General features: G+C 40.3%; 2 protein-coding genes across 2 annotated transcripts; one reads left to right on the top strand and one right to left on the bottom strand.

Annotated features, from left to right (window-relative positions):
• Nucleotides 1–425: 425 nt before the first annotated feature.
• On the top strand, nucleotides 426–3618 carry mettl21cb (methyltransferase 21C, AARS1 lysine b). Its single transcript, XM_005733907.2, has 5 exons — nucleotides 426–463; nucleotides 896–1004; nucleotides 1139–1302; nucleotides 1381–1498; nucleotides 3160–3618. Exons 2-5 carry the CDS (start codon nucleotides 896–898, stop codon nucleotides 3555–3557), a joined length of 789 nt encoding a protein of 262 aa, XP_005733964.1. The 5' UTR covers nucleotides 426–463; the 3' UTR covers nucleotides 3558–3618.
• Nucleotides 3619–3695: 77 nt separating this feature from the next.
• On the bottom strand, nucleotides 3696–8360 carry LOC102207044 (rhodopsin kinase-like). Its single transcript, XM_005733906.2, has 7 exons — nucleotides 7348–8360; nucleotides 6224–6351; nucleotides 5583–5740; nucleotides 5421–5504; nucleotides 5175–5299; nucleotides 4893–5094; nucleotides 3696–4788 (listed from the first exon to the last, which is right to left on the bottom strand). Exons 1-7 carry the CDS (start codon nucleotides 8044–8046, stop codon nucleotides 4499–4501), a joined length of 1686 nt encoding a protein of 561 aa, XP_005733963.1. The 5' UTR covers nucleotides 8047–8360; the 3' UTR covers nucleotides 3696–4498.
• Between the last annotated feature and the right edge of the window lie 3027 nt (nucleotides 8361–11387).

The following is an 11387-nucleotide window of genomic DNA, read 5'->3' as shown; positions in this document are numbered from 1 at the left end:
ACTGGATCTATACTTTGAGCACATTAGAAATTAACCTAATCTTTGGACATGCCAGGTTGCACCCACTCTGCAAAGCCTCATACAGTTTGGCTGAGAGCCCTGTCATGATTGATATGAATATGCAAATTGGGCTCACTGTGAAAACATTTTGTTTTCAAATATTTACATGTCCCCGTAGCTTTACCTGTAACCTACCTAAAGACAGATGTGTGATGCATCAATGATGACAGGAGAGAATAAACAAGTAGCTCACTGCAGTAAATCTTAGTGCTGAAACAGGATAACAGGATGCAATTCTATAAAAGCGTATATAATAAAGTCTGCTGGGAGGGGGAAACTATGTTAGCAGACCCCAGCTTTACTCAGGGGTGTGTCACAGACGATGCTCTGTGTATAAACTCAGAGCACACAGAGGCAAGTGCAGACACACAACAAGAAAACACACGGGGCATACTTCCTACTGGTAGGTTTCACATCTTCTTGCAAACTATTTCTATTTTATTAAGAATATATTTCGTTTGAAAATTCTTAAAATGACGCTAATTATTTTATAAAATTGTATAAATGTAACTTTAGTCTTTGCACTGGAATTTATCTGAGTGTGCTTTTCATCTGAGGTAAACACCGTGTGCTCTGTATCCATGACTGTGGCTTGTTGACCTCAGGATTTAACCAGCTGTGTTTCTGGGCTCCAGTTCGGAGTCCAGTGGCAGCCAAAGAGACTAGCGGACTAAATCCAGTCCACTCTGAATCCATTCCAACTTTTACTGAGATTCAAATGAACAATCGTTACATAAAGGGGCCTTTTTTTAAAAATAAATAATAATAATAATAATTTTGTTTTGTTTTTTTTCTTTTTCTTACCTTTGACCCATGATGGGAACTTTAATTTAAGATGCTTATGGAGAGATCATCTGCACTCAGCCAGCCAGTAAGACAAAAGCCTCCTGGAAAGAAAAGGGAAGATGATAAGGAGGTGGAGGAGGAGGGAACCGCTATTAAAGGTATATTCAAATTGTATCTCTTATGTACAAGTCTAGTTTTTGCATGTCAGGCAAGTATAATTCGTTTTTTTTAACTGAACTTTGCTAATTTGTTAGTATAACCTGTCTCTTCATGTCACGCTCTGCTCATGCAGTAATGACAGACCAGAGGGTGATGGCAAAAGAGGCTCTGAGCAGGAGGAACCTCTGGGAGCCGAGTGTTTATTACGCTCGGGGAAACGAGTCTTTTCATTTTGCCGGTCATGACATCAGCATCCGAGAGTCCATGGATACGTACGGTGCTCTGATCTGGCCTGGGGTAAGGGGCTGCCGTGGGCATGGCATTGGCTCATTTTGAAAATGTGTTTTAAATGTGACAAGAATTTTATTTTTGTAGGCAATAGCTTTGTGCCAGTTCTTGGAGAACAACCAGCAACAAGTGAACCTGATGGACAAAGCAGTACTTGAGATTGGAGCTGGGACTGGCTTAGCTTCTATTGTAGCAAGTCTGCTTGGTAAGTGCATTTTGATAATGCAGTTGTGCATATGTGCTGCATGTATGAAACTTTACCTTTAATCTTTTAGATTTGATGTTGGGAACACATTCATTTAAGAATAAATGATGCATCCTAATAAACTGGCAATACACTAGTTTATATTTGTTACTTAGGACCAGTGTTGGTCAAGTTACTTTAAAAAAAAGTAATCAGTAACTAATTACTGATTACTTCCCCCCAAAAAGTAATCCCGTTACTTTACTGATTACTTATTTTCAAAAGTAATTATTTACTTAGTTACTTTTTAAAAACACGATTTACAACCTGAATAGGTAATAAAGCGATAGATCTTTCAGCCCAGTTCTACTTTTTCTGCATAATCCATCATACAAAATGTAATCAAATGGAAAAGTCTCTTTTTTTTAAACTTGTTTTAGTCTTTTAACTTTATGCATGTAAAAATTTAATTATTTGCAACATTCTCTGACTTGAAGAAATTAGTTTAACATTTAAACCTATTTTATGCACATTCCAGCACATAAAATAAAATATTTTTTGTGTTTACACTCAGTCTTTCAAATAGATGCAAGTAAAACACAGCAGAAAATAAATAAAGTCAAAGACTAGCGGTCCTTTTGCTCTATTTTCACCTGTAAAGCAGGAGTGGGGTGGGCGGAGGTTTACCCTGGTGCTGGTGTGCCGCAGCGGTCAGTGGAAGAATCCGCGAGTTTCTCTGTGAATTTCCCGTTATGTCGTAGCGCACTTGGAGCTTGTTTAGGGTTTTTTTTAAAGAAAGTAAAGGTAATCTAATTACCGTTTTTGCGATAATAATCCCTTACTTTACTCGTTACATTTTAAAAAAGTAATCAGATTACAGTAACGCGTTACAAGTTGCGCGTTACTGCCCATCTCTGCTTAGGACTTAGTTAAGTGGTGATATTCTTGGCTTTAAGACAAAGAAAAATCCATAAAGGGTTAATTCCCACTCGCGCATAATGTGTGCACTGAATATTTCATATTTCTGCTTTTATGCAAAAGTTACATTTCAGCTTGGTGATGGAACTCGCGGGAAAAGTCGTGACGCAACTAAAAACACTGGAATTCATTGTTAAAGCACAACGACCATCCTCCCACATAGTTCTACTGTACTGCATACAACAGAGGGGTTGTAACTTAGATATATTATGGATACAGCGATCACTGGATTGATGCTGTTATCCATAAGCCCCTCCATTAAGCCCAGAGTGGAAACAAAGGTTTCATTTATTCTCAATAAAATAAAATGATTGAATTTAAAGTAAAAAACTTGGAAAAAATAAATAAATAAAACAAAAACGATGCAACTTCACCAAAATTCCTTACAATTAGAGTAAATCATTTTGCTACTGGTTCAGCAGAAACTATAATTAGTGAGAAACTCAAAGCAGGCTGTGAGTTTATATTTAGTTTAGTTTTTTGTTATCCACAAGTTAAAAATTGTTGCTTTTATTTAAAAAAATATATTTACCAAATTGAGAAAATAACTTGAAGTTTTGACTGCCAGTTAGGAATAGTTTTCTTTTTTTTAAGAGGGGGAAACAAGCTTCCATAACAAAATGCACAATAATTACAAAATTAAAAAAATAATCATTATGTTTTGATGTCTCTGTTGTTTTGCGTTTCAACCCACTTTTTGCCAGGTGCTTGGGTGACGGCAACAGATCTGCCAGACATATTATCTAACCTGACCTTCAACCTGCTGCGAAACACCAGGGGCCGCTGCCGCTACACCCCTCAAGTGGTTGCTCTCTCCTGGGGTCAGGACCTGGATCGAGACTTCCCCTATGCATCATACCACTACGACTTCGTGCTCGCAGCTGATGTGGTCTATCACCATGACTGCCTTGAAGAACTGTTGAAAACTATGTGTCACTTTTGCCCACCAGGAAGTCAAACAACGCTGCTGTGGGCCAACAAGATCCGGTTCCAGTCAGACCTGAGGTTCACAGAGTGCTTTAAGAGCCATTTTAACACCACGTTGCTGACCGAGCTGCCGCAGCAGGAGATCAGGATTTATAAAGCCATGGCAAAGGAGTGACAAGGAGGCTTTAGGAGTGGGAGCTTCCAGTGATGTCAAAGGTTATGAAAGATATTCCACGCCTGGTTCTGATCTGTGCTTACATTCCTGGACAGTGTTATAACCATGATTAAGCAGAAATGAAGTTCCTGACTCAAGTTTCAATAAGCTATTTTATTTGCCTGATTTGGGGTGTTTTGTCCCAAATATTTGATATTTCAACTTCAGTCCGACAGTTCTTGAAAATAAATAATTTTACCGTAAACATTCATCCTATACTCATATTTGTCTCACACTATCTAGACTACATAAACTTATCAAAGTGACTCTGCGCTGGGATAGTCATAAAACCATCGAAAGTCATCAAAACCCATGAAATAAACCCCTTAAGAAAAAGAGTTCCACAGGCACGAGACTTTGCATCTCTGATGTGTTAGCATTTAGTATGTATTAAACACTAAGAAAAAAAAAAAGACACCTTCTATTAAGTGGCATGAACCCTACAGGAGCAGATATGCAGCTCTTACATGGTCAACATGTGACTGTCACTTAGCACCAAAGATAACACATCACTAAACCCTGGCTCCAAAATGGGATTTTTTTTTTTTAATGCATTTTAAATCTAAAAGCTTTACAATAATTCATCACATATACATATAAAGAGAAGTAAGTGAGCAGGTTGATGGTGAAAGGAGATGAGGGGCAGAAGACTGAAGGGACAATAGATGACAGATGTCAGCAATTTGGAATTTTTCAACACCTAAATCTATGATCAAGTTCATTTCAGGCTGGAAGTCCGCCTCCAGTCTATTCTCGCTGTTCCCATGTCGACATAATGAAACCTGCAAACTTTTTCAGTGTGCGAACACAAAGTTCAGAACCGACTGGTGTCTCTCATGGAGTCTTCATGCCGCATGCTCTAAAGAAACGAAAGTCTGTGCAGTTCACGCGTGTTAGTGACTCTAAGATAAGCAACACGTCGATGACTTTGGCTGCTCTAGTATGGACTCCCTGCGGAGATCGTTGGGGATGGTGCCTTCAGGGCCCCAAACGTTGAGCTCTCCGTAAATTCCCATCTCGATCATCTCCTCTTGCCAAGGAATGGCGATGTTGCCCGTGGCGAACTCGTCAAAAAAGTTCTTATCAGGATCTTCCAATGTCACCCCCTTCACAGAGGAGAATGCCCCGACGTCATCCAGACTTTTAGCATACACCACTTTGGGGTCAGGGACAAAAGGAGGAGGTAGAATTCCTGAAATAAAGTGACAAATTTTAATTAAGCACCACATTAAATGGTTAGTGGCTTCAAACTTTTTCCTAAATCAAAAAGATCTTGAACAAATATCAAAAGGTTACCTGCGTTCAGTTTCCTCCAGTTAATGCCGCTGAAAAATGGATGTGCTCTGATTTCGTCACAGCATCCATTCTTAAAACCCATCCTCTGATCCACCTCCTTGGCCAGCAGCCCATCACACAACGACTTTGCATGCTCACTGAAGCTGTCAGTGTAGGTCACCACCCGAGTTAGCATACGCTCTTTCATCTCCTCACGTTCCACCTGAGAAGAAGATCAACAGCTTCTAAACCTCTGTCTGCTCTCTTTGCACAGAAAGTACCACCTGTAGTTTAGACTCTCACCTTCTCTCCTCTGTTTCTGAACGGATTCTTAGCAGCCACGAACTCATATAAAGTCACTCCAAGAGTGAAGTAGTCAACGGAGGAGTCGTACTTTTCTCCCTTTAGCATCTCTGGTGCCATGTAACCTGCAAAAAATAAAAATAAAAACAACGACAAGATGAGCTACAATTAAAAATGTAACCTTTAAGATTACCCTTAAACGTGAACCTGCATACAGATTTCTCAGTGGGTGCAGATGAGACCCACCTGGAGTCCCAGCATAGCCTTTTGTCATGGTTTTGCCTTCTTTTAGTTCCACAGCAAGACCCAAGTCAGATATACGTACATTCCCTGTTGTGATTAAAAAAAAACATATATTATTAGCTCATAATCATATTATTCTCCAAAAATGTGATTATAATGTATTACCGTCATTATCAAGCAGCACATTTTCTGGTTTGAGATCTCGGTAGATGATTCTTTTCTGGTGGAGGTGCTCCAAGCCCTGGATGATCTGGGCAATGTAAAAACAGGCTCGAGGCTCATCAAACCCTGGGTTGTTTTCATCCACCAGGTAAACATGGTACCTACAGGGAACAGATAAGCCAAGGCTAATTATTAAAGGCCTTCAATATGCACACATTTGCAGTATTTTACATCTTAAGCATGCCCATACGCTGCTGGTTCTATGTGTGCAGACTATAAGCATTAAAATTTGATTTTCTTGGATTAAAGGATGTTTGCTTTAAATAAGAAAAAAATCTGTTTTCTTGCTTTCTAAGTAATCTGAGCTAAAAAGGCAAATACTTTATATTTTAGCTGAAATTGTGCATAATCTGACTCTGCACTTGTTGCACTAAGTCTGCAGATGAACACTGAGACATCTGGGTGAATGTCATTTCCAGCACATTACAGCGGACTTCAACATCTCTGTAATAACCTTTGCTTCGCTGGCAAAGGAGATACTTAAAGATTATAGAAGTTTAGGCTGCAACTAAAGCAACAACATGCTAATAAGGGTTAAGGGGTGTGTGCTACAGCCAGATGTTCATGCTTCAAAACAAAGTTACTTGAGATCTCCTCCATTCATGATGGTCATGACCAGACAAAGCTCCTCCTTTGTCTGAAAGGCGTATGCCAGCGACACAATGAAGCGACTGTGAACCTTCTCAAGAATACATTTCTCCACCAACGCCCCCTACAGGAAACAAATAGGAAAGACAACTTTGAAAAATGCTCACATGCCATCTTTTAAATTAAGAATAACAATGTGAAACTAAATGGATGTTTCGTTGCTCAGGTTGAACCAAACTGTAATGTTTGTCTCATTGTGTGTGCCATTTGGAGGAGAGGTTCAGGTATACACTTCAGAGAATGACCTCGGACAAGTCAAGGGCAAAATGCAACAGCGCCAAGGAGTTCCCTTCAGAAGAGCTTTTCCATAAAGCTCCCAGTAATCACTCTATCCCTGTCTCAGTGTTTAATACTGCAGGCTAAAGCCAAATGAGACAGAGGCAGGGACAAAGATGATTAGCACCATTGCAGCCCTGCTCAGTGGAAGGCACTTGCTCCAAAGTATAAATCCAAAGGATGCCACTCATTACACCGTGATAAAATAAATAACTGATACGGTCAAAACTAATTCTACTTTTAGGTTGTTATAAAATTTCTCCCTTAGAGCTTCCAATTTCCACATCTCATTACATGGAGAGAAAGCCATTTCATTTTTAAATATATTTATTACCATCCAGCTGAAACAGATATTATAAATCTGCAAAAGCTCATTAGGGTCTGAAGTATGTTTTGTTCGTTTTACCTTGTCTACTAGTAGTTTGCAGTAACTTTTACTTCAGATAATACAAAAAAGAATGAACAGATGAATTATGCATGATTATGTCAGTGTGTTGTGTTAGTCGTGGCAGTTACTCGGGTAGTAGTTCAAATATCCCCAGATAGGAGCTGCATTATGAAAGCCATGTTATTATATAAATGTATGAATAATTATAATCCTGTTAGAGGAAATACTCTGCCTGATGAGATCTTCTACGTTGTTGATAAATGTTTTCTCACAAAGTATTTCGATGCTGTGATTTTGCCCCCATTTAAAATGGTTTTCTTCCACCACTGGGGGAGGCAAAAAGCCAAAGGGATGTTCAGTAAATGAGCATCGAGCAAATGACATTAATTCTCTCACCTCGTAGCCTTTCCTCTTCTTCAGCCTCTTCTTGTTGAGTTTCTTACAGGCGTACAGTTTTCCCGTGGCTTTCATCTGACAGGCAGACACCTCTCCAAACCCACCTTTCCCCAGCACACGGAAATCGAGGAACCAGTCTTCATCCATGGGCTGCATCTCCAGCCATTTCCACTGCAGGAACCTCTTCAGGTACATGCTCTCCAGGAAGAAAGTGTAGGGGGCCTCGCGCAGATAGTCCAAAGTCTTGGCCAGCGCTGCAGAGAACAAATCATCACCTACAGTCTCGAGGGATTCTTTCACCTTCGTTATGATGTCCTCACTGAGGAACGGGCAGAAGTGTTTGGCAGAGGGGTCCATGTAACGCTGAACTAACTTCGAAGCTTTTTTTGCCCTTTCAGAGTCCTCTGCCAGGTCATAGTCCTCGATGTCTTTCCACAAGCGACATGCCCCGTGATACTCTTTGTTTGCGTCCAAGAATTCCCTAAAGAGACGTTTGCCAATTGGCTGTTCAACACAGACTGAGTCAAAGGATAAATCTAGGGTGTCCTTCAGACCCTCGCACACAGTGATGTGGGGCAATTTGAGGCGAGAGTGGTACTTTTTATCCCGAGCTGCTGCTGGATTAGAGCCATCGATGCTTCCACGAGCATTGATGTAAGCAGAATTTGCTACCACGGTTGTGAGTCCTCCGATATCCATGTTGAGGGTAAGCGACTGTTAAGCAATGCAAAAAGAAGACATCGCAAAGAGAGAAAGGCGGTGAACGGTAAATGCTGCCAACTAACGCGCAGGGGTGAGGAAGAAAAAGAGGACAGGCTGAAGCAAGACTGAGAGAACAGGAGACGGATCACAGCGGAGTGGCAGAGGGAGCATGAGAGACAAACGGGAACTGGAGACTGGTGACTGAACTAGATCCCAGCACACTTTGAGCACTGTACCACCCTCACACACACACACACACACACACACACACCTGAGTCAACACCTTTCAGTAATCCATTAACACCCCAATGCCCCAGACAAAGTGTGCGAGCACATGCTGGAACAGAACAACACAAGCAGCATATATGCAGGATATCACCAGTCAACTGGCAAACCAGTTAGCAGTTCATACAGCCTATAAGCAGCACTCTGCTTCACATTAAAGCTTCAGTTTGAATGAGGAATAATATTTGAGATAACCCAAAAGGCCTACCAAATGCTGAAATGCACTGGGATGTTTTTAACAGCCAATAGGGTTTGGCAGCATAGGGAAAAATATTAAAAGTTTCAAAATATTGCATTTAAAATGGAAAATATGGCTAAATACTAAATGTAAGGCCAAGAGAAGTCTTTGAGATCACTCCATTAGCCACGAGTCAGCAAAGAAACACTGTTTAAAGCAGGCCCTACATAAGGATGATCCTCAGAAGTGTCTTATTTAACTTTGAATGGCGATATATCTAGTTCAGGTTGCAAGAACAGTGTGTTCAGTCCCCCAGGTTCCATTATGGATGGAAGGAATTTGCTTTTTCTTGTTGTCTGCAATTTATGAGATCCTACCCAGACTGTACCCGTCTAATCCTTTCATTTTGTCATAAATCAAGCAGGTAAAGGCAACACGTTCAAGTATAGCACTTTTGGAAGCTGCTGCTGGAAACGGCAGCTTTCAAATTCTATATGATCAAATGAGCCCTCAATGCAAATTAAACAGGCCACTCTTTGACAGCAAAAAACCCCCCAAAAACACCACACAACACGCTCTTGTGAATGTTTTTTGTAAACAGAATAAAAATAGAGGGTGATGATCACAGGATCCTTTCCATGGTAAAGACAAACACCACCTATCCTGTCAAAGGAATGGTCCCTGTCTTCCATAAAGAGCCCATGAAAGAACATACAGACTTGACCAAAACCATCTACAACAAGAACATCAAAGTAGCGCCTAATCTGGCTCACAATCCATTATGAATATGATCATGAGAACAGGTTAAAGACCCACTGGGTGACAGCTGTGCACAAGTAAAAAAATAACTAGCACTGTAGGAGAAGTAGTGATTCTTGTGAACTGTGGATGGACAACGGACCCAAATCATACTGAGGAACAGCACTGTTGGACAGTTACAACAGCAGCCTGTAACAGAATGATGGGAGGGAGAAACAAAACAAAACAGGATGGACGAGGCGTGGGACAGAATATGAATCGAAGCATACTACATAATCCAAACACAACGGAGGCAGTGTAACGTATGGACATGCATGCTTCCACTGGAACTGGTTTCACGACTGTTTATTGATGATGTGACAAAACACAGAAGCAGCAAGATGAATTCTGAATCGTACAGAGCTTTACTGTCTTCAGCCAAACGCAGCAAAGCTTAAAACAGTGAATTAAACGTTAATGCAAGAGCAACCCAAATGTGTTTGGACAAAGGTAAAGTGGAAAGTTATGCAATGACAATGCCAAACCAACCAAATTAGGTAGAAAAACCCACGAACAAACAATCGAAGGAGGTTGGGCAAGACATCAAAAATGGCAAAATTCATTCTTTGTAATATCCATAGTTTTATGGATTTCAGTCATTCGTAATTTTTCTTTATTGGAAGTTGTCTAATTTCATTGGGGCCCATGTATAAAATTGGTGTAATTTTACAGTTTAATTAAATTTAAGCAAACTCCCTCCAACCACATCTGTGTGTTATTTTGTATTTTTTAATGGTGGATTCCAGAGCCAAAATGAGATAAACTGTTAGTCTTCCAGCATTTCTGAATTAAAAGAACTCAGCTCTAAACAAGTCACAGGATCCGGTTTATCAGTGAATTAACAGATGCTAAAATAAATGCTTCCCCCCCCCAATATTCCAGTATCTGCAGTGTATCCACAGTTTTTGGCCAAATCTAATTAAAAACTGCTGACAGAAAGCAAACTAGCATAATGTAAGAACCAATCACAATGCAGCAGCATAATCAGTGTCAGGCATCCAAGCAGTGTATCCCTTGTGGTTTTCTTTTGACAAGCAGTCAACTTCTTTAAAAACCGAGCTAGTTTCCTTCCCCAGTTCTTTTAATAGACAGGGTTGAGACAACGACCCAGCTAGACGTTTCTAGCACCTTCTGCTCACCTCTCATATTACTATTTAAGCAAACTTTGTTTCCAACCCAACAGACAGTCGACCTTACCCCAACCCCAGAAAACTCATGAATTGTGGATACAAACTTATTAAAACAATCTATATTTAATTTGCAAACTTATATTAGATTACAGAAAAGGGTATTTGGAAGAGTCAGTACACGTGTTGCTCAGTTTTAAAAGGGAGATCTTTGAAGGGTGTACATAAAGACCTATACAACCACACATTGTTACATCAATAATTTTTGTAGGTCTATCTTTACCACTGGCCTCTAAAGGAAACTATAAGCTACAATTGTTGTAGGATTCATATATGTAATTAACAAAGAAAGCTTATTTACCTAGGAGCCTGGGTTATGAAAGTCTTTACCTCGCTGCTGCCATTATTTTGTAAACACTACCAAGGCATTAACAGGGCGGTGATGGAGAATTCCTCAACTCTGGAATACAAATAAAACTAGCAAAGAAGATCAGGAAAGCAGCTGCCTACGGAACAGAAGGAAGCCAGCCCAAAAACAATCGGGAAACCATTTCAAATTGCTCAGAACACAAAAACAAAACAAACAAAGCATGACGAGATGTGATGGAGCCCCATCCTGTGATGCAGTGGCATCTGTGTTAAGCCATTCCGAATCCATGGTGTTGCACTAACAACACATCTCACAGCAGACACTTTGGCCACCTTGGAACATTTTGATCATGTCTGCCATATGCAACTGCAGAAAAAAAAAATTATAAGTCAAACGGGTACATTATACATTCTCCAACAGCAGTAGGCCTTAGAGTTGCTTTTTAGTGGGATGGCTTATTAAGAAGTGGATTAGACATAAAGACTTCAGGTGGCAGGGACAAAGACTACAGTTCCCTTGGACGACACCTCCCACTGAGCTGTGGTGCAGGTGACTCAGGAGCAGAAAAAGGTGGGTGCAA

The sequence above is a fragment of the Pundamilia nyererei genome, unplaced genomic scaffold (genome assembly GCF_000239375.1).
Source record: "Pundamilia nyererei isolate P.nyererei 1_Seehausen unplaced genomic scaffold, PunNye1.0 scaffold00055, whole genome shotgun sequence".
Lineage (NCBI taxonomy): Eukaryota > Metazoa > Chordata > Actinopteri > Cichliformes > Cichlidae > Pundamilia > Pundamilia nyererei.
The sequence above is the reverse complement of the archived record's forward strand: the minus strand, read 5'-3'. Positions and strand labels throughout refer to the sequence as shown.

Coding starts and splice junctions, on each gene's coding strand:
- mettl21cb (XM_005733907.2), top strand. CDS start 896: ATGCTTATGGAGAGATCATCTGCACTCAGCCAGCCAGTAAGACAAAAG. Junction 1,303..1,380: donor GTGCTCTGATCTGGCCTGGG/GTAAGGGGCTGC, acceptor TTATTTTTGTAG/GCAATAGCTTTGTGCCAGTT. Junction 1,499..3,159: donor TATTGTAGCAAGTCTGCTTG/GTAAGTGCATTT, acceptor ACTTTTTGCCAG/GTGCTTGGGTGACGGCAACA.
- LOC102207044 (XM_005733906.2), bottom strand. CDS start 8,046: ATGGATATCGGAGGACTCACAACCGTGGTAGCAAATTCTGCTTACATC. Junction 5,741..6,223: donor ATGAATGGAGGAGATCTCAA/GTAACTTTGTTT, acceptor TGTTCCCTGTAG/GTACCATGTTTACCTGGTGG. Junction 5,300..5,420: donor AGGCTATGCTGGGACTCCAG/GTGGGTCTCATC, acceptor TATTTTTTGCAG/GTTACATGGCACCAGAGATG.